Source organism: Alligator sinensis, unplaced genomic scaffold (genome assembly GCF_000455745.1).
Source record: "Alligator sinensis unplaced genomic scaffold, ASM45574v1 scaffold170_1, whole genome shotgun sequence".
In the NCBI taxonomy this organism is placed as follows: domain Eukaryota; kingdom Metazoa; phylum Chordata; order Crocodylia; family Alligatoridae; genus Alligator; species Alligator sinensis.
Window position 1 is genome coordinate 3911603 of NW_005841863.1, and position 23051 is coordinate 3934653.

A 23051-nucleotide genomic window follows, 5' to 3' on the forward strand; every position below is an offset into this window, starting at 1 on the left:
GAACAGAGATTCTCAACCTTTTGAAACTTAAGGCACCCCCAGACAATTAGCTTTCAATCATTTCTAGCCTATGAAAAAATAACAGAGCAATTCTGTTGCAAAGAACTCAAAAACACCACAACAGGGATGAATGTTTTTGATGCTGTGGATTATTTGATATTTCTAGGTTTAACTTGTGAATCACAAGCAGGTGTTTGTATGCCTAACAGTTGCCTGGCACCACACTGCATGCTGAAAAGGATCTTGCAGCACCCTGAGAGAATCGCTGTACTAGAACTGTAATAAATTAGGACAATATACTCATTGGTTTGCTTAATTTCTTGTAGTGAATTATTAATAGCTGATCATAGCAGAAACAAAAGTAATCCCTATTAGTATTTGCAAAATTAAAACCACAAAACTTAATTACCTTGTGCAAGGAGAACGATCCCACTTACAATAATAATTAAAACAATGATCATTTTAGCAGCAGTGAAAAAATTCTGGACGTAGCTTCCCAACTTCACACTCAGTGAATTCACAGCTGTAATAACCACTAGGGGGGGGGAAAAAGATTTTTATAGTCTTCTGTTTTAAATACTCCAAATTTATAATTCACAATTGTAATTTGCATATAAAGCATTAGCCATATTAACTTGTATATATTGTAGTCATACCCTCAGATCTGAGTATTATTTACCTGAGCTCTTTACTGAAAATTATTTAAGTACTAAATGAGATCAACTTAATTTTAGAACTTATAAAACTAATCATATTCTATTACATTTAAATCTACTCTCTTTACTACTACTATCAGGGAAATGAAATCCAGAAAATACCCCCTTCCACTGGGCTATCAGGCCCCACTTTTTCAAGTGCAAAATTGCTTCCAGTAATACACTTTTCAATAATTATGCACACTATGATTTTATATTTCCAGAGCTGAAGTTTCTCTTCACTTTCCTTGGAGGGGAAAAAGTCATTCATCAATTGTTAAACAATTTCATGTCTCAGTCCTCTCCAAAAATGGTTAGGAGTCTTACCAATGGCAGAGGCTGCAAGACACTTGATGACAACTACAGGTGGATCACAACCTGGATAAAAAGGAGCTGAAGCATATTCCGCAAAGCTAAGACAAATGATAGCAAACGAACTGGGTTTTATGACCAGTAAACTTGTCCAGGAAAACAAATATGCTGGAATTGGACCAAAAGCCTCCATAAGGTAAGGGTATTCTCCCCCTGATTTTGTAATTGTTGTGCCAAGCTCCGCGAAACACAGTGCACCTGAACAACAAGAAGAAATGCAGTTTATAGTTAAGTGGTTTGGGTTGATAGATTTTAAATCTTATGATCAGTTTGCATTCACTCCCTATCAATTTTTATACTTAATATCGTTTTAAGGAATTACCTGTGAAAGTTCAGTATCTTATTAAATTTATGTAACATTACTAGTAAGCAATGACCAAAATTTTAACTTGCTTCTGAGGAACTGTTCCATAAGCTGGAAAAAAATACTGAAAATCAACAAGTTACTGGCTACATCTTACAGGCATAGGTGTCTAATTTGAAAATATTTGTGCAAAGTGTTTATAAATATGTCTTATTAGCTTTACTATTTCTATAGTTGATTAAAAGACCAGATAAAAGTGTGTTACCTCTTTGCATCATAGAGCTTCTCTGTAAACAGTCAAAATATAAAATTTTGCTCATTTATTACTGTCTTTGTTTGCTTAAACGCACGCCCTTTCCCCCAAAAGACAGCTGCTGGAATTTGGAGTTTGCATTATATTTGAGAAAATACAATAAAAGCTGTTTCTGCTGCTTAGAATTAAATCTAAAATCCTTAGCAATGCACACGGAATAAAATAATGAGCAGGCTCCGTTCCCTAGCTGTTACTACTTGGCCACTTACTATAAAGAACAATCTGTGTTCTGCCTTTCAGAAACATGTTGTGCATTTTATTCCAGGGTGCACTGTATGCAAGAAACCATGGTACATCATTAATTTATGAACAAGCATCTGGGTTTCCATTTCCCATGGAAAAATGTGGATTTTCTCCTTTAAAAGAGAAAAACCTGGGAAACCATGGGTTCCCCCTTGCAGGCTGGCAGAGTTTGAGTCTGTAAAGCGCTGTGGGGGGAGGACAGTCAGAAGCAGGGGGCCAAACATGAATGTGCATGCGCACATGTGCACGTGGCCACTAGTGCAGCCAGACAGCGTGGTAGAGAGCAGCTCCCTTCAAGTATGTCTATGGTGGGGGAGGGCATAGGTGTTTCAGGGGGAAGGGGGACATAGGTGATGCTGGGGGGGCATAGGTGACGTGGCATGAGGCATAGCGGGGCATATGCCCCCCCAGATTTCTGCATCCACAGCGGGGCATGTGGCTGGAATGGCACCAGACAGGAGCTGCCTCCACGGCCTAGCAAACAGGCCCCAGAGCAGGGCATAGAGGTCTGGTGCTGCTACTGGGAATGCCTTGCCACCATGGCTGCCAAGGTGAGGAGTGTCCCCTGCCCGCCCAGCAGCAGCAGCAGCAAGGGGGCACAATTCTATGCTGCTGTGACACTTACCTTGGCAGCTATGGTGCAGTGGCTGGTGCAGGGCTTTCAGTGGCGCAGAGTTGTGCCTCTCCTAGCTGTTGCTGGGCAGGCAGGAGGCACCTCACCTTGGGCACTCCCTCCCACACCCAGTCCTGCCTGCTGGGCTGTGGAGGCAGCTCCTGACCCCCCAAACCTCTCTGATGCATCGTCTATGCCCACAAATGGCTTTAAAATTGTGAATACTGTATATCAATAAAACATTGTGTTCAACTGATGTTTCTTTTTTAGACACCACTATATAGATATATTTGGCTAAAATAGTTTTTGGTGTTTTTTGTTTGTATTTTTTAAGACCGAAAGGTAGAAAATATAATCAGGAATTCTAACCTAAAGAAAAATGTATCCTTTTTGTTTAGGAATTTGGAAACTAGAAACACAAGAAGTGCCATGCTGGGTCAAACCAATGATCCATCTAGCCCACTCCCCTGTCTCCAACAGTGACAGAAATGGATGTTATACTGAACTGGATATCTCTAGAATAATTTATCTCCTATTCATTGGTTTAGAGATGCCAGAAACATCTCAGCCTATTCTGCTTAGTACCCATTAATAGATCTATTGTCCATTAATTTGTCTAGTTCCTTTTTGAACCTGGCTATGCTATCTGCATCCACGACCTCCAGTGGGACCTGCACCACCACTACCTGTGGCAAACTGACGGAAAAATTAGCATTAATTGGACTAATCAGAGTAAAGTGCATGGTAAGGTCTTGCTTTCAGATGTCATTGGAATTTATAAACTTATTGGTTGGTTGCTGGTATGATATTCAGTTACATCATTTCTACTAAGAAGCCAACCTAGGAGACTATATATAATTCCTACCCTGCTTTAGTTTAAATATAAGACTTCAAAAATCTGCCTTCTGATTTTGCATCTGGCATTACTTTGTACAAGAACAATGTGTAATTAGTTGAGCCTCTTAATGCCACTGAATTTCATAAATTATTTTGCCACTAATTTCAACAGGGACAGGTATTTTTTAGGGCCATGCGAAGCTTTAGTCGTTGATTCGATTCAGTGGAGATTCGGCAGCCAAATATCTGAATCGAATGAGGAGATCTTTTAATCTCTCTGAATCGAATTGGAACCCTCCAAGTCGATTTGGAGAGATTCGATGATTTGGACATAAACACAGCTTTAATTGTTTTTTCTACATACCTCAAGGTACCAGGTGGCTTGTGAATGCTGAGATGCTGGGGCAGATGGGGTGTCCCACGGAAGTGCAGGGGGGTACCCAGTGCGCTCAGTGGCAGATGCGGAAGTGGACCAGAAGCACTTCCGGTCCAATTCCAGGTCTGTCACTGAGTGTGTGGGGAACCCCTCCAACCCCCCTCCCCCCCCCCCGGCTCGGTGACTGGTGCTTTTTGGGTCTGAGGGGGTACCCAGGGACTCCCCGTGGGTGGTCACCAAGCCAAGGGGGCATGGGGGGCCCTCCATGTGCTCAGTGGCGGAACCAGAAGTGGACTGGAAGTACTTCCAGTCCACTTCCAGTCTGCTGCGAAGCATGCAGAGGAGGCCCGCCCCTGCATGCTTCCATCCATCCAACTATCTCAGTGTTGATGAGCCATGCCTGGTACCTCAAGTTATGTAGAAAAAACATTTAAAGCTCTGTCTATGGCTGAATTGCTGATTGATTGATTGATTTCCAAATTGGCGTTGAATCTTCAGATTCGGGCGAATCAAATCGACAGTGATCTGAATCAACTAATCGAATCATTGACCCCTGATCTGCACTGAATCCGAATTGAACACAGCCCATTTCACGCACCCCTAGTATTTTCCAGTGTTGTTTGTACACTCACTGGATGGTTTGCACAAAATTAGAGACTTTTTTTAAGACAACTGTGATACCTTAATTGATGCCTTAAACCGTTCTTAGTATTTAGCTTTCTTCAGGCTGCTTCCTGGGTTATAAGCTTTTGCCCAAGCACTTACTACTGTGGTTGGCATGCAATTTATTTTGAGCTGAGTTGTATAATCTGATCTGTGCAATGAAAATAATCAAGAAACTGGAAATACAGGGATCTTATTCCTTTTTTTCCTTACCTAAAGTAGCAAGAATTCCACATGCTGCCCAGATGATTAAACAAGGCCCCACAGCTGCAACATTGGCAAGTACTGATTTAGGAGAAATGAAGATTCCTGAGCCAATAATTGTACCAACGATCATACAGATTCCACTGATCAGACCCACCTTGAAATGAAAGGAGACATTCCAATAAGGTAACTTTTTTAATATTAACTCAATTTATCACAATATCTTATACAGGAAAATGAGACCAAGGGAGAGAAGTTCCTTTTGGCAATAGTTTGGTCATTCTACATTGCAGCTTCTACGGACTACTTTATTGATATTCCTACAACTCAATGTTATATATTTTTTTGTTTTTAAAACCTATTTACATAAAATAATGGCTGAATTTTCTAGAAACACAATTTATTTAATCTTGCATGAACATGCTCAGGAGCAACTAACTCTAAACACTAAAATGAAATGAAATTATGAAAGGCAATAAATGATAGACCACACAACTTGTTGGCAAATCCCAGTGCCAACAGGTTAGCTAGTGTAAGCTAATGTAAAGATAGTTTGGAGTTTATGCATCAGGTTTATGTTTCAAAATGCTCAAATTGCTTCTGTACTTTGATACACATTTTATTTTAAACTAAATATATGTTATGCCTGGTTTTTGATGCAAAACACAAATCACATGCATAGAGTTGCTAGTGTTGCTTACAAGTAAAATAGGCCCTGATGAAGGAGAAAATGCCATGCTCAGGTGGTGAGCATAATTAAATATTAGTTTAATATTAATTTAGAAACCTCCAGAGTTAAAATTCCTACAAGTTATTTAAGGTTTTGATTAGAAGAGAGAGAGAGATGTTAGATTCTCATTAGAAGAGATGTCAGTATAGCCCCCTATCCAAAAATGTTTTTACAGTTCTCTGACAATTTACCAGACTTTGCAGTTTTCCTGTAAATTTGGGTACATATTTGAAATACCTAGGTATCCTCTAATCACTTGCTTTTTTCCTGTGTTACCACTTTTTAATGACAAGGAAACAAGTAGGCTTTTGATGTTAGGCTTTTGTTCTTAATGCTGTTTCCTCCTTTCAGTGCTAAACTCTTCTGAGTAAGCACATAGGGGTTTCCAGATACAAACATGGTGTTTCAACGTTTTGCTAGACCGGGTCAGCACTTGCACGGAGCACAAAACCAACTTCTTTCCAATGAACTTTTCTAGATAGTATAAAATACAAGATTTTTTTCTTTATAAAAAGGCAGTCTGTATGACTGTAAGTAAAACCTTCCAAGTGCAATTCGTGCAATCTTGTTATTTTGGATGGAGTTTTGGAAGGTGTGAACTGTCTGCACTCATCTCAGTTCTGAAGCCAGTTATAACTGAATGTCCATCTTGTGGCTGTTTCACATACCTATTGCATTTAGTGGAAGCATACAACTATTGTAGGACAGTCCTCAGAGCTTTAGTATCACTATGTTGAGCAAAATTAATATCTGTTCTACCCCTCAGAATATAAACGGCATGTTCTGTAAAGGATTATTTGTAGGTTGAAGAATATATCCTGTCATAATTGGGTGTTTGTATCTTGAAGATGGTATTAAATGGAAGATTTTTATGAGGTTGGATTTTGGTTGAGTAAACAAGGTTTGGTGGATAGTTAAGGAGCATGCAGTTCTAATATACTCTTCTCGCATGCCTGTTACCTGATGTTCAGAATCAAAAGACTTTTTGCCTCCTGTTGGCATAAGGCAAAGTGAATGGGTGCGAGTGGGAAGATGATCACATTAGTGCTTGCTGTTTTGGTACTGTTGTCTGCAGGAAAAAGCTATGAGTGAGACCCTGTGACATGATCCGAACATTAACCCAGATACATCACTGGTGCTGTTTGCTTTTTTTCAAGTATTCAGTATTTCAAGATTAATTCTAACAACTCATCATCTATAATTAACTGCAGGGCAATCATTACAATATGCTTTGCATATTGGTTGCAAATGTCAGAAGTTGGATCTATTAACTGCATAATTTGCAGTTTATGGGCATGCCTCACATTCACCTTTGCCCTTACTAACTGCAATTATGTCTTCTGGTAACAGAAGAACAGAACAAGTACATATTTTTAGCTCTGAAAGAGCAAATCCACGCTTATTTACCATGTAAAACTTACTACGTATCAACTATAAGCATGTTTAGGCATTGTATTAGCAGTTTCCAAATACACACTGAAGTCTTTTGCATTGCAAAAAGTGTGCAAGTAGAATGCCATGTTCTTTGTGATATGGTGCAGCTTTCCAGATGTGGAAATGCTTAACTTCATAGTAAGGTTAAAATGAAGATTCCTAGTCTCTGAAGCACTGCATTCGTATTTTGAAAAACTATTTCTTAGCTTTTCCAGCTGTTTTAAGGAGAAACATCTTTCTCCCATGCCAAACCAAATGCAGGTTTGTTGGTACCAATCTTATTAAAAGTTAAAAGGCCTGAAGCTGCAAAGTATGGACTACCCTAGTGAGTAGACAGCAGGAACTGAAGTTATTCACACACTGACGTAAAAAGCCTTAAAATAAGAGACTGAAAGGAAAAAAAGTGTTATTTTGTGGTCTTCCACCTGTCTTGGTATTCTGTGGTGGAAATCAGATTTCTGTAAATGTCTTTTTGACCTTTAGCTCAAAATGAATGCAGTAAGGAATAACTGAAGGGCTACCATTTGTTGCTTTTTCTTTAATTGTAACTAATCAACTACCTAAGGTCCTTCCTTTTTATGCCCTTGTGACAAGGTATATTCAGCAGAATTCACAGATTTTGTTGAAATCTGACAGGGCCATGCTCTGAGTGCTTCTGCCCTCAAACTTGTAACCTCTGGGCTTACGTTAACCTGTGTGCCTTAGCATCCATGCCACCTCAGCCCGTTACCTGAAGTGCAGCTGATAATACTTAGATCCAGAATAACATTGGATTTTAAATTAATACATGATTATTGTAGAGTTTTTGTCTCTGAACCATTTGAAAGGTTTCTTTAAGCTCCAGGTTAAGTTTTCTTTCCTCAGAGGGTCAGAAGAAGGTGATGCTGTCTTCAAAAGCAAAGAGGAGATGCTGTGTCATGTTCCTGTTCAAGACTAAGTTACTCTTTCCTTGTGGATTGTTGAAGGTTTTCTGAGTTTCAGAAGCTTCATCTCTTGGGTGACTTGCCTGGTTTACTTGTTCTTGTGGGTGCTTTTTCTTCCCTTTCATGTTAAGTGTACATACTTACTAGTTGTGAATCTTCCTTCTGGTATGACGTGATCTTTTTTACTACAAGAAATGCAAAGGTCTGAGGGGCAAGTATAGATTGATTGAATGTAATCTTGATTAACCAAAATTGTAGGCTTCTAGTGTCACAACCCAGTGATTTTGGTGCCTCGGCACGATGGAATTTTCCCGCCACATGAGAGCCTCTTGCACAGCAAAGGTTTTTGTTGCAACAGAAAAACCTCAGTGCAAGAGAGTTCCCGCTATTGGCCAGTTCTAAATTATTCCTACGTGGTGGGTAGTAATTGGCTTGCTAGCCATTTAAAATTTCATGCGACTTCTGCCCAAGTCGGAGAACTTTGAGCACGCTGCAGAGTGCCTCTAAAGAGATCTGACTTGCTGCTGAGCTGATCGATAGACTGATCACCTATCGATTCTTCTCCCCGTTGCCGAGCGCAACCCTCGACGTACCCTTTCCCCGCCGGCTTAATTTGTGGACAGATTAGCTGGCCTGAACCTTGCCAGCTGGAGCAACTCACATAGTTGTTCAAGCGACTGGACCACCTGCGTCGCGGCTACAAGTGGCGTAAGTAAAGTTTTTGCAACCAATAAGCTGTGTCTGCCTCTCCATTCACCAGCCCGCCCAAACGACCGAGTAATACTTGAATCATCTCGAGTCAGCTTCGGCCGTCCGAGACACTAGAACTTGCGTTGGCTCCATATTATTAGTTTCTCCTATATATATTTCTCCTCAAACAACTAGACCTAAATTGCAAACATCTCCCTCTACTCCTGATAGATTTTATGGGGCTTAAAAAGACCACTTCAGAGGTTATTTAAGCAGGAGCAGGTATTTATATTTTCCTCTCAGAGCTCAAGAGCAGTGATTCTTAATCGGGGTGCCACATGGGATGCTTGTACATGCCATGGGAGGGGGAGGGGGGTGTTAGTTTGGTTTAGTTCTCCCTAAATTGAAACAGTGGGTTTTTAAAAACACCGCTTCAATTTAGGGAGAATTAAACCAAGCTAAACCCCTGTGGCACGTACACAAGGGTGGGGGCCTGATCTTTACCTGCCTCTTCGGCAGCAGGGGGTGGCGAGTTGTAAGCAGGCCGAGTGGTTCCTGAGCTGCGTGGGGGGCCCCCCAGATGGCATACACCCACTGGTACCTGACCCGGGGGTGCCGCAGCTGTGGAGGGAAGCACCATGCCCCTGCACAGCTCAGGCAAGCAGGCTCCAGGGAGGAGAAAAAAAAGGTCAGGCTCACGGCTTTTTTGTTTTTTTCCTTCAATGGAGCTTCCCTGCGCAGGCTGCCGCTGGGTCCACCAAGCCCCAAGCACATCAGCTTCCAATGTCCTGTGCACTGTTGCACTTCATTAGGTAGCAAATTAAAACACCTTGGAGATGCTTTATCTTGTTACATACCAAAGTAATGTAAAGTGGAATATGCTGCCAAGCATGCAAACAGCAACGCCATTAAAGTGGAATATGCTGTCGAGCGTGTGAACAGCAACACCATTAAAGTGCTGCAAAAGGGCATTTAAGCCACTTTAAAGGCCAATTTTGTGGCATGTACAAAGGTCCAAGATCTTTTTAAGGGTGATGTGCAGTGCCATACACACAATATTATCACTGTTAAGTGTGTAAACAATTGCACAGGATTCATAAGATAAAACCACAGTTTTCAGATAGGAGTCTGTCATGTCAAAAATATTCTGACCAGTTGTCGTCTTTCTGAGTTTTTTGCAACACAAAAAGTACTCTATTTTTTTTCCATAGTTAAGAAACAGTGAAAACCAAGATATCCCCCTCAGAAAATGCCAGCTCTTAGAGTCTAATCAGTGGTGCCTTGAGTCTAAAAAGCACTGGAAAGAGTCCTATGTCTAAGAAATTATGAATAGAGATAAAGCTGCACTGAAAATATGAGCTTTATAATGAACTGCAAAGATTAGAGATGTGCTAGTAGCAACAGTTTGAATTTTTTGTTGTTTTTTAGTGTAGGACAACTGGATACTATTATCTAGTTAATACGGTAACAAATACAATTTAAATTAAGCATCTAAGCCCCAGTGAGAGGAGTGTGATTTTCAGTGGGTCTTGGGCTCGTTAAGGTTAGGGATAGAAATGATACATAACTCAGTTTAAATGATCAGAAACCGGGTTGAACCTGTAATAGAACAGAAGTTCAGTGAACTTTAAACTACTTTCAAAATGGCTGAAACCAGTTTAAGATAACCTGACTAGATGTAGTATCAAACTTAACTGATTTAGGTCAAACCAGTTTATGGAACTTCTGTCCCAGACCCCTTCACAGTTCAAGTTAAATCACAGTCCCCCAGCATCCCAGGATGCTTTGCAGCCCTGGGAAGTGCTGACTGTTCCAGTGGAATAGAGTTGGCCCTACCCCTCTACTCCCTAGCCAAACACTATCACTGCTCTGGCTGACTGAGAAGGGGAGGAGTGGGAAACCTGGCTCTAAACCCTAGCCAGGGTCTGCCCGGTGGGGACGGAGCAGCCGCTCAGTCTTCTCTTCTGCTCCATGCTTGAGTGGAGGGGTGGGGGGCATAGCCAGGCACCGACCAGGCCAACAGGCTGAGGTGGAGGGGAAGGAGAGGGGTTTAAACCCCTTCCCCCATCTGCAAAGGACCCCAGCTGGGGTCTGCCTGGTAGGGATGAAGTAAACCCTACCTGGCTTTTCCCCTGCTTCCTGCTTAAGCAGAGAGGAAGGGGGTATGGACAGATGCTGGCTAGGCTGGCGCACTGAGGTGGAGGCAGGGGAGGGAATTTAAACTCCTCTCCCCTTTCCCCACAAGGGAACCCAGCCAGGGTCTGCTTGGCAATGGTGAAGCAGACTCTACCTGGCATTTCCCCTGCTCACCGTTCGAGCAGAGGGGCGGGGAGTGGCGAGCATGGCCAGACCAGCACACTGGGGAGGTGTTAAACCCCCTCCCCACCTCCAAGGGATCCCAGACAGGGTCTGCCTGGCAGGCGCGAAGCATCCCCTAACTGGCTTTTCCCCTATTCCCTCCTCCAGTGGAGGGTTTGGGGGCATGGGCAGATGCAAGCTAGGCTGGTACGCTGAGGCAGAAGAGTGGGAAGAGGAGCTTAAACCACCTCCGTCCCCACCTCTGTGCGAGCCCTGGGCTGGGGTATGGCCATGCCCCCCTCTGCTCAAGTGGGGGGGAGGGGCAAAACCCTGGCAGGGACTGCCCCACCCCTCCCTACCAGGCAGATCCTGACTAGGGTCCCCCGTGGGCCAGGAATGGGGTTTAAACCTACCATACACCTGTTAGCATGGTGGCCTGGACCGGGAGGGTTTGGGAGATAAGCCTGGCAGGGGCAGTCTTTCCCCTTCCCTCCCCCTCCAGACGGACCTGGTCTGGGGTCTCATGCAAGCCAGGGAGGGGGTTTAAAGCCCCCCACCCCCTTCCCCTGGCCTCAGCATGCTGGGCCTGGTCACATGTCCTCTGCTCGAGTCTTGGAGGGCTTCTCTCATCCCTTCCTTTTGGCAGTGGCTGGGAGGCATGCTCTTGTGCCCCACAACTGGTCTGAGCCACTGCAGGCGTGTGGCTGTATTTCTGGAATTGGATGTGAATTTCTGTTTACCTGCTTCCTGGTTCACTCTACGCAGTTTAGACTAACCTGCAAGATTGAATCGATTCAGCCTCTGGCTTTTCAATTGTCTATACTTAGCCCATGGGACTCAAATGCTGTTGAAATTTTATCCAGCATTCCTAGTTGTGTACAACTCAATAAATTTTAAGTTGTTACTTGATTAGCACTGTCTGACATAGAAATCTGACACAATCTCTCCATGAAATACTTTCCAGCTCCATAGATCCTGCATGCGTGGTTTGTCCTTAGTCCTTACTTAGCATAGGCTCAGTTTGCAGGTGTGATCTGGCTGCAACCTATCTGCATGCACTGGCATGATCTAGCATGCAGGGGCTTGTCATCCAAACCATAGGCACTGAGTACATGGGGGCCCAAGGGCCGTGGCCCTGCTTGAGAAGAGGGTAGGATGACCACCCATCGCTAGTTGGGCAAGACAATCCTGAAATGGGAACATCAGGTCCTGGTCCCAGGTTACATGACTTCAGGACAGCATTTGTCCCAGATTCCCAGTATTGTGCAGGGATCTGGGTTTTCTGTTCGCCATGGAAAACTGCACAAAATGGTCGGTTTCCTTCAGGCTGGCAGAGTTACAGCCTGCAACAGCCTGCGGGGAGCGGGATGTAGGGGGTGCCACGTGTATGTGTGCATGCACACACATGCATGTGGCCAGGAGTACATCTCCAGGTAGTGGTAGAAAGCAGCTCCCCCAGCTGCCTGCAGGCAAGCTTACAGAGAGGGGCAAATTGAGGACCCCACAGCGAGGGAGGGAGTGGAGAAGGGACTGGACCTGGGGGTGCTGCCCAGCCAGGGTAGTGTATGTGTCCTGAGGTGGGGAATTAGATACAGCCACAGGTGGCTCCTTGAGGGCCCAGGGGGAAGGGTGGCTTCCTGCTACTACACACACTCCCTGGAAGGGGGGGCATAAGGGGTCATGTGCCTTCTAGATTTATGTACATGGCAGGGGTAGATACAACTGTCTGTTCTGCCCTTGGAGCTCCCTGCCCTCCTGTTCTCCCCCCAGAGCACCGTGCTGCCATGGCGAGATACCCCCTGCCCACCTGGCAGCAGCAGGGTTGGGGATGCAGAATATTGCCCCCCACTGCTGCCAGGCAGGCAGGGGGTGCTTTGCCATGATGGCATGGCCGGTATGGAGCTCCTGCGGGGAGGGCAGGGAGCCCCAAGCCTGCAGCAGGCTGCCTGCATCTACCCTTGCTCCCCTATGGGCTCTTCTCAGCTGTGCTCCAGCTGTGCTGCCTGGATGCTGAGGGCATCAACTTAGGCGCCCCCCCCAGCAAAAATAAAAGTTGGCGCCTATGATCTCAGATCTGGAAATCTGTTAATTGCCATGGTTCTGGGAGCTAGTGCTCCCTTGCTACCAAATTTCTAGTCCTGTGGGGAGCCCTACAGGCTGCATGAAGCAGCTCTGGGGGCAAGAGGTTGAGTGCCACTGTTCTATAGCAATGTTAAACATAGCAGAAGTGCAATACTATTAAGGTATTTAGTGTAAAATTTTTCTTGCCTCTTGCTGTAGATTTGTAGTTTTGGGTTTACTCTTCTGAAGTGATAGTTCATCTCCTCCATTAGCTTCTCCTGTTCGTTTCCTTAAATTTTCTTCATCCATTTGGTTGATCTAATGTTGGAATCTTTCAAGATATGAAAACAGAGGTTAACTTCCTTTTTTTCCTTTTATATGCAATCAGATGAATCCTAAAATGTGAATAAAATGTTGCACAAATATTCAATTAACTTGTCATAACAATAAAGAGTAATGTCCTCTCATCACTAAAGAGTTTCAGAAGGGTAGCTGAGTAGTGTGTAAAGGCGCATACATTTGTACACCTCCTTTTCAGTTACAGTAAAAGCTCTGTTATTCGGCATCCCCCAGGAATGGGAGATGCTGGATAACAAAATATGCCAGTTAATTGAGCGGCCCTGGCTGCTGCTTCTCACGCTGCTTCTGGGGCGTCCCTCCACCCCTCCCGTGGCATTGCTGCCCCTCCTGCCATGGCAGTACTGGGCCCCGCAGTACATGGAGGTGGGTCCTGTATAGCCCCGCACAGCCTGTTATGACCCCAAGCTGTGGGGGCTCGGCAATGCAGGCTGCTTTGCCCCGAGCCATGGTGGCTCAGAGAAACCAGAAGTGCCATGGTGGGCACTTCCAGTTTCACTTTATCTTACAAGCCGGCATGCCAGTTAGCAGAGCATGCCAGCTTGTGAGATGCCAGATAACAGAACTTTTACTGTATTTACTATTTATTCAAGAATCATGGTGGGTCATAATGGGGCTTTGAATGCTAATGTAATTATTTGTCTTTATTGTAAAATGATTTTCAAATTTTAATAAGGATAATTTGGGAACATTTGCATTATACTATGAATTAGGGCTGTGCAAAGCTTCAGGTGCCGATTTCAATTCGGAGGAGATTCGGTCTGATTCAGTGGCCGAATCTCCAAATCTAAATCGAATCAGGGGACCAATTAAAAGGTCTGAATCAATTCGAAGTTCTCTGAATCTTTCAGTGAGTTGGGCAGTCCCTGCCCACTGCAGCAGGGAGCTGGACCCGGACTCCAAGCTGGTAAGTAGGGGGTCGGGGGGAGGTGACCATGGGGGAGCCCCTGCCAGGCCCCATCCCCTGCCCGCTCCCCCAACCCTCCCATTGCTGCCCCATCCACCCCAGCTTCTGGCCCTTTAAGAACCCTCCCCCCAACTTGCTGGCTCCTGCAGTGGCCTCAGGGCTTCTGGGGGCTTGTGGAAGAGCCCCCCACATGGTGTGGGGCAGCGGGGATTGCTCCCCTGACAGGCAGGAGCCAGTGAGTCATGGCTTTTTTCTGTTTGTTTGAGGGTTTTTTTAAAGGCTGGAGCTGGGGTGGGCAGGACAGCCATAGCCAGGTCTGGGAGAGCGGGGAGGGCAGGGGGCTCATGGCAGAGTCCCCACACAGCAGGGGACAACAGGGATCACCCCCCTGCCTGGAAGCAGCTGGTGAGTGCAGGCTTTTTTAGAGAGCCGGGAGCTGGGGCAGGTGGGGATGGGGCCTATGTGATTCGGCTGATTCGGCAGCAGCCGAATCTCTGAATTAGATTTGCCCAAATCAATTCGGGATGGTGATTTGAATCACCGGATCGAATCACTGTCCCCAAAATTGGCCAAATCCGAAGTGAATACTAGCTGCTTTGCACAGGCCTACTATGAATGTGTGATGTGCTATATAAGATTTAAGTATTATTCTGAAGTTATCAGGAACTCTGCTAAACTTTCATTTAAATACTAAACAATCCTTAGCAAAAACCACATAAAGATTCTTCTTAGTTAACTGAAAAACAAAGGCCGGTCTTAACCTGAGTATAAAATTCTGGCTTTCATATATATTTTACTTAAAAACAGTTAACCATGTATAAAACTGTCTTGCCAAATGCAGCCATTCAGAAATAAGAGTTGACTTTAGGATCCTGGTTTTATATTTTCCAAGTATAGTTTTCATTTGCATAAAAAATCTCCATTAGATAATTTACTTGTGTTAAACCCTGCCAATATTCTTGCTTAAATAATTTCTTAGTTTTATTTAAATATGATTTTGTAAATTGCATCATATATTATTTCCTAAAATAAAATTGACAGTTACTAATAATATAAGTTAAAAGTTACTACTAAGATTCTAAAGACCCACTTAAGTAATTGATGCTCTCCTGACCTGGAACGAAGACCAGTAAACTTAATCCTCTCATTAACTTTATTTGAAATAGTGCTGTTTTATTTTCCAGAACATCTAATTCGTATATTATCAAGTGGTGAAGCAAGTTGAAGCTTACACTTGATGCTCTTTAACAATCCTCACACAAAATTTCCCTCTGACCTTGGCTCTGAATTTCTTAGAACAGAATTTTGAAAGAATCACAGTTTTGTGTATTATAAATTAATAGATTGGTTGCTTGTTGTTTCATTTCAGTGGCCAACCTGTTATGTCAATTTAGCTGGTTATTACTAATACAAATTGAATGGATGGTGCTTTAAATCCTCAAAGGTATTCCAGCATTAAAAATTTCAGATCAGTAATCCTCAAAAGATGAGGGTGCAAATCTAAACAGTTCATCTTAATTAAAAAAAAAAAAGCTAAATATTAGCAATAGTGACAATCTTAATATACATCCTTAGCTATAAACTTATTTTTTTTAAACTTCAAAATATTCATCATGGTTCCAAATAAAGATTCAGACTTAAATGTATGAGGACCACAAGGCTTGAATTTTATTACAATTCTCTGCCTAACGTTTTACTTTAAAAGTTTTATTTAAATATTAATTTAAAGCATTATATTTTAACATTGCTTTTGCACTTACCTTATTTCTATTTGTATGTCATAAATCTGGCCACACAGCTTTTGGACTGGTGTGTTTCTTCACCTCTCCAGTTAGATTTATCAAAAGTTAGTCAGCTGGGAATGTCTGTTTCAATCCTGATTATTCAAAGAGGAAGAAGCTTAAGTACAGAGGTTATAAAAGGTAATTATTAAACACATTTGTAGCCAAGAAGCTTTGAGATACGAATCCAAGGTAAACCAACAGCCCATTTAGTTTATCTGTAAAAATGTTTTTGGATTTATCCATTTATATGAATAAACTGTTTCTATTAATGTTTGGCCAGCATCGGAGTGTCTTATTATGCAGTGAGAGTGACCTGAGACCCCATGAAATTAAGAATTTGTTATGGTTGTAAATGTGTTAAGGTCTTTCTAATTCATAAACAAATATAAAGGAAAAGTACCTTGGAAATGAGCATTTTTATTATTATGACCATCAGTTTAGTAACCTGAAAAGCATTTCCAGATGCTAACATCCCATAGCAAACGTTTATTTTATCTTTAAAAGATAAGGGAGTATGAATTTGACCCTGATCTAGAGGGTATTTCAGAAAAAGTATAATAGTCAATAGTCGTTTCCAACATGAAAAAGACAAAGAAAACCATGATTTCAGTTGCCTTCATCCATTAACATGAAATTAAAAGGTACCTTTTCAAGACATTTTTAACTTGGAACATCCTGACTTTCTAACACCTACAAACTAAATTGGCTACAAATCATTCTAGAGTTCTTTGGGGAAATGGTCTCTCAACCTTAACGCTATACTTATGAAGACACCTAGAAATCTCCTTAGGTTTAAAAATATATTTAAGAATTGCTTAGTAAGAGGAGTTTCTGCACGCTATTATCTGGACAACTCAATATTCAAGATGACTTCAAATTTAAGGAGACCTCCTGATCATGAGATTCTATACATGGAAAATTATAAATTTGTCCTGTACAATCTCACAATTGGAGGTTATCTTAAATTTGTCCCCACCACTACTGCAGCAGGGAAAGCAGTGGCATATGGACAGGCAGGCAGCCTGACCTGTGCCCCTTGTCCTCTGACCCCTCCCCACCTGCCTCCCCTGCCACTCACCTCTCCTCCCCACAGTGTCCACCACAGCGTCCACGATGCAGTAAGTCTGGCTCTAGCTCAGACCATGAAGTACCTGAAGGCCCTGGTGCTGGCGAGACAGCAGTGCTGGCCCCGGCCCAGCAACAGCAGTGGCAGCTCCAGTCCCAGACCTGGCCTCAGTCTTATTTCTCTTTTGGTGCCACACAATAAAATATTAAAACTTAACTGTGGAAGACATCTAGTATACATTGTTTCAGGTTTGGATCGAGACAGACAGCTTGAGTCATCCTGGATGTATGTTCAGTGTCTATGGTCTGTTGCTGATCAGTGGCCATCTACCTTAACCACTGACTTGCTGATCGAGTTTAACGGTTCTGTTTCCTCATATATAAAACAGCTATAATATTAACCTGCCTTCCAGGGTTGTTCTTGGCCGTTCATTTTTTTAAGATGCTCTGAGCTCATTAAATTAATTGCAATTTGACGAGTAGTTCTTGTCTTTGTCAATTAAGGCTGAAGCACCCAAATAATGGAAGAGAGAGGATTCTGGTAACATGCTGTCCATGAGCAAGATGGCAATGGTGTAGTAATGTCTAATGTGAAATTCCCTAGCTGTTGTAGAAAGAGTACTTCTGTCTCATCCTCATGAACAGATGTGATCAAGGAGCTCATATTCCAAGGACCTTCTAAAGCAGAAGCTCTAAGATGAGTATAATCCAGTCTGAACAGAAGTTGGCTGCAGATTTTGAAATTTAGAAGTATGCTCAGCATGATTATACAGAGTAATTTTTTAGTAGTAATAAATTAGTAGAGACAGTTACTGTTTATATAACATTGCTATTAATAACTGGTAATAAAAAGTTAATATTTGCTAGGGTTGGTATTTACTGCTTGGTAATAGTGCATTGATAGTGCAATAGGGCAATATTGCTATTGATCCTGACGTCACCCCCAGCACAGGCAGCCCAAGAAAAGACCCGTCCAAGAAAGCCCTGGGGCAGCCTGTCTGCCGCACCTGCCCGACGCTCTGCAGGGCCTTGAGGTCGTTCTCCAACTTCTCGTACTGTTTGGTGAGCTCCTTCAGCTGCTCGCACACTGCAGGGGGCAACACGGGAGTCCGTTACTTTTGATCAGTGACAACATTCTATCATTGTAACAACTGTTCCAACCCACAGATTTTAGTTGGGCCTTGAACGATAAGCATTTCGAAAAGGAACTTTATGTCCTTTTCTTATCACCGACTACGTAATTTTAACAGGAATGATGTGTTGTTCGCACTTTCTCCTTTCTTTGAGTGATGATTTTCTTGTCGTTTAAGAACAAGAGCTTGCTTTAAGAAGTTACTGTGCGGGCCAGGAGCGGTCTGAGGCCCTCGGGGGCGCACGGTGGGCTGTAGCCAGCAGCCCAGGCATGCGGGTCGGGGAATGCAGGCCGGCGGACTAGAATTAGGCACGGACGCGTAGCGGTTGATTAAAGATTATTTTACTTACACCGTAGATGGTCGCGGTGCAGGCAGGAAAACTTGCTTGAGTTGCAGTTACAGACAGGAAAGAAGAAAAGCAGACAAGAGTTCTAAACTCGTGAACTCTAGCCCAATCCGGCTGAAGGCTCTAAAAACACGAGCCCGTCGTGTCAACCGAAGAAAACAACTCAGAGAAGAGCTCTGGATACACTCACACGAAGTTTGCTAGGCTCCGTGGAACTTGCGCGCAGGGAAGGGGTTCGTAGAGGGATCGCTCGGTGACGGGGAGAGGCCAGAGGTTGATCAGACCCCTATAGCCTTCTTAAGGTAGCCACGTGGGAATAATTTAGAACTGGCCAATAGTGGGACACAAATTTGCATGTGGGTAGCGGGAACTTCTTTGCACCGGGGTTTTCTCTTTGCAACTGAGAAATGCACCTTGCAAAGAAAGCTCTGAGTGGCGGGAAATAATTTAGTAGTGCCGAAGCGTGCACACACAAAATCACACCCTTGGGTTGTGACAGTTACTATAAGGACTGGGGTTTAAGGATTGTTTTTTGTGCATTCTATTTCTGATGCATATGAATGCTACACATGTGAGACCAGAATATTTTTGAATAGCAGGTCCACATATGCACCCTGCCTGTCCTGTAGTAACTGACAGATGAAGATGTAAAGGATGGGGAAAGCTATTTCTGCTTTCCATTTCTTTTCTACTGCCTTTGGCTACAAGATGAAACATCTACAACATCCTTATCTCTGCTAACTGCAACTTTTTTGTTAGTTCCTAGTTATAGCTAGTGTAGCTACTTTTGGCAAAATAGTTAAGAATAAACTAGGATATAGCATAGGTCTCAAGTCTGGAAGGGGCTCTTGTACCAGACCTCTCTGGACATTGCAGATGTGAAGTCACCAAGGTTTAAGACCTCTTCCTGCAAGGCAACTTTTCATATTACTAATATACACTCTAAAGCATCTCTTCTCTGAAGAGGTACATATCCCATGCATTTTTCTCTGATCCTGGCTTTCAAACAACCCCCTAACTTTCTGAAGCAGCTTATCTGAAGCAAACTCCCCACTGTTTAACAGACATAAAACAGGTTGCAACCTTGCCTTACCAGAAGCTGCAAAACCTGTATCTATCTCTGCTGCTATAACAAATAGACACTGCCCACAATAAACTCATCAGAATCCATGAATCCTACACATGCCTTTCCCAAAGTGTGGTGTATTGGATCCACTGCACCAAATGCTCTCGTGGTAACTACTATGTGGATGAAAGTAGATAAACTGCACACCAGAACAAATTCTCACAGAAAGAATATAAAGGAGAGAGACACACAAACACTAGTAGGAATGCATTTTTCACAGAACAGCCACTCCTTTTCTGACCTCACTGTCCTCATGCTCAAGGGAAATTTACAGAACACCTTCAAAAGGCGAGCCCTAGAACAAGAATTCTTAAGCTGTCTGAACACTAAGAACCAAGGACTGAACACTGATAATTGACTTTATGACATGCTATAATCTACGTAATCCCTGAACATTTTTTTCCACTGCAGGTGATAATGACCCTCTTCCCTTTTCAAAGGTCTCGATCTTCCACTAATCAAGCTGTCTTTTCTTGGTAATTGCTTGTCTTTGTACTCCTGGGGTTTTATGTCTTTTCCAATTTCACAGCCCAGCACACTTTTAAATCTTTACTGTGCCTGCTGCTTCTCTCAGACCTGATCAAGAATATTTCACATCTGAAAGCTTGTCTGTCTCAACCATGCAGTTGGACCAGTAAAAGATCACCCACAAAATCCTTGCTTCTTGCATATTTCCTAGACCACCATGGCTACAAAGTCACTCTGATGCTAAATATGGAAGATATTGAAAGCTGCCACTTAAAATGGAGTGTGTGTAACCTTAAAAAAAAAAAAAAAAGCCAGACTACACAGTGGTACCTTCTTCCTGAGCTTCTACAAAAAAAGCATCATCCCAAGGGGACTCATTTGCAACCCTCTAGCTAGCACGCACAATTCCATATACGTGACACAACTCTGCAGGAAAACCTCACAGAAACGGAGAACCTATTCTCTTCACCTAACGTACTCCAAAAAGGATCAACTTAAACAGGACAATACAAAATTATGCTACTAAACTAAAAGATATTAATCTGGAAACATACCTGGCTGCTGTGCAGCAAACAACATACGACCAGAAGTACCTGATGACAGCCATCCAATACAAGAAGAAAAAGTGGAATCAGCTATCACAGCAGAAGCCACCTCACAGGTAGTGGTCTAGTAATGCAGGAGAGAATTGGAACAATTTCTAATAATTGTTCTTTCTGCAATACTGGTCCATACTTTTAATATCTTGATTCCTTACCATTGCAGCCAAACTCCTATGACAGCTGAGAGAGTTTATAATAGAATACTTACAAGGGCCAGCTTAACACAGAAGTGTAGTTGAAGGTGAATTTTATGATGCTTAGAATTATCAAATCACTGGAAAATTCAGTAAGATCTGAGACCTCTGAAATAGTAGTAGGAGTGGTGCTAGTCAGGGTTGAGATTTACATGCAGACCTGTGTATGGAAATATACACAATCCTGTGCTACTGGCCACTCCTTCATGAAAATAAAAATAACTTGAAGTAATATAAAAATAAAGATAGACCTTCTCCCATGTAGCAAATTTTAGATCCTCTTTCCTCCTAGCTCAGATACTGTAAACATGTACTCTTCCAACCATTGTAAGCACAAGCTCTATTGTAAATTAAAACCTAAAAGTCTCCTGACAGTCTATAGATCTGATTTTATTTCTCAGTGAAGAATCCAGTGGGGAGGTAGTATCTGCCCATCTAAGATGCCACTCTGGATGCTGAGAAGGGGATGTCACGTTTCTGACAGCTGCTACTGTGCTCCACAGATGTCTGTTTAAAGTCAGTCTTCTTTTGTTTCCTGCAAAAAAAAAAAAAAAAAAAATGTTATATGTGGTTATGTTGGAGTGGTGTTGTAGACATGGTAGTCCAGGAAATATGAGAGGCATGGATTTTGGGGGATGATATATTTTATTGGACCAACTGCATAGTTAGGAGAGGTTTTAGGCAAGCTTTCAGGCTCAAGGTACCCTTACTTGGGTCTGGAAAAGAAGCAGATGTAATTTGAGCTAAGGTACAGATAGAGCATGGATCACATGTGTTTTCCCAGGCTTCTGGTCTGACTCAGTCCTGCTCATAGCACATAGAACTTTGAGCTCCTTTAGTCCGTAAATCTAATCTCCAATACTTATGGCACTGGGTTTATCTCTGTGACATCTTATCCCTCGCTGCCACAGCAAAAATAAAACATCCGTCTTGGCCTCTTTTATATATCCATTTTGATTCTGCAGTTCTGTATAATACGCACCACCCAAGCCCTTTGACACTGATTTGTGCACTGTATTAGCAGCTTGTCTGAAGACACATGTAAGGAATCCTTGAAAGCTTCATACTCATTAAGCTGTAAAGAAAAATATTGCTTCTGTGCTCTTACCTATTTGTACAACCTGTGACTGCAAAAAGGATTTGCAAGGATGGGTGGTACTAATAATGCATTAGTAACTAAATCAGAATTCTGAATTGTATGTATAGAGTGGATTCACAATTTACAGCACTATTTCATTATGAGTAAACAGACTATTCCAGGTTATTAGAGCACTCAGAAGTAGCATAAACATTGCTGTAATAAATGCCTGAAACCGCAATTACCAAAGAGTTCAGCAATCAATTACTTTGAGATTTCCTGCTGTTAAGAATAAATGAATTTCAATTACCTTTGCAATTCCCTGCTGTTGTGAAAGATGAATACAGACCCAGCTCTGAGGTGCTGTACTCAGTGGCAACAGCTTTTGAAGCAAGTGATACGCTCAAGCCTTCTTAAAATATAGATCATACATAAGAATCCATGTGAATACAAATATTGTGAATATGTAAGAATGTCTTGGTTCATGACTGACCAAAACTAGTTCATTGAGTTTGTAAATTTTTATCAGTTATGTGTTTCAGGGACAAAAAAATCACATTCTATTAAAAATAGAAAACAAGTCAGCTGATCTAGATGAATTAATGCATTTTTGACCAAGTGCAGTGAGTTTTTTCTGTTATCTTTTTTCAGAAGTGGATCCAGGATTTTAAGAGAGGTGCTGGGGCAGCAATCCGTGCTGCTGGAGTGGCTGTACTCCCCACTTCCAGCATCCTTCCCTCAGCCCCCCTATGAAGGTGAGCAGACTGCACCATGGAAGCAGCAGTCGGGGACCTTTTTAGGCCCTCACAGTGGTAAGAACCCCCAGCTCAGAGGCACATCCCATCCCCTTCCCTCCCTTCCTCCTCCTGCTCTTCCAGTTGTTAGAGGCGCTCCAGAGCTGCTCCAGCCAGCCTGTGTAGAGCTGGGCTCAGCCTGGACAGTGACCAGCAGCAGCCAAGCAGGAGTGCCTGTGAAAAGACTGAAAATTATATAAAAGAATATTGGTATTAGCAAAAACTAACTTGCTGCAGAAAGAAAAATTAAAACCAAAGAAAAACCTAAGACATCCACTTCTAGATAACCACCTCTTTAAATGTGAGGTAACTTTCAGATATGGTCTTGGTTTGATATTCAAAAAAATGTTCTCCATATTAATCTAAGGCCATTAGATCAGTACAGTGCTCTGGGGTTTTCTAAATGGAAGAGTTGTGCCTATCTACCTGGGAAGATGCAAT

General features: G+C 42.7%; 1 protein-coding gene and 1 long non-coding RNA gene across 2 annotated transcripts in view; one reads left to right on the top strand and one right to left on the bottom strand.

Moving 5' to 3' along the window:
- The window catches only part of SLC7A9 (solute carrier family 7 member 9), a 27836-nt gene extending 11967 nt beyond the window's left edge, over positions 1–15869 (bottom strand). The window contains exons 1-5 of the mRNA XM_006016625.2: positions 15781–15869; positions 12964–13087; positions 4630–4777; positions 1023–1265; positions 410–535 (exon numbers count right to left, since the gene is read on the bottom strand). Of these exons, the coding sequence (XP_006016687.1) occupies positions 410–535; positions 1023–1265; positions 4630–4777; positions 12964–13065 (619 nt within the window). The 5' untranslated portion in view covers positions 13066–13087; positions 15781–15869. The remainder of the gene's footprint in view (positions 1–409; positions 536–1022; positions 1266–4629; positions 4778–12963; positions 13088–15780) is intronic.
- LOC112552096 overlaps positions 1–22622 on the top strand; it is a 23184-nt gene extending 562 nt beyond the window's left edge. The window contains exons 2-5 of the long non-coding RNA XR_003096456.1: positions 920–1203; positions 2939–3284; positions 4636–4806; positions 22468–22622. This is a non-coding gene — a long non-coding RNA (uncharacterized LOC112552096). The remainder of the gene's footprint in view (positions 1–919; positions 1204–2938; positions 3285–4635; positions 4807–22467) is intronic.
- Positions 22623–23051: the final 429 nt, after the last annotated feature.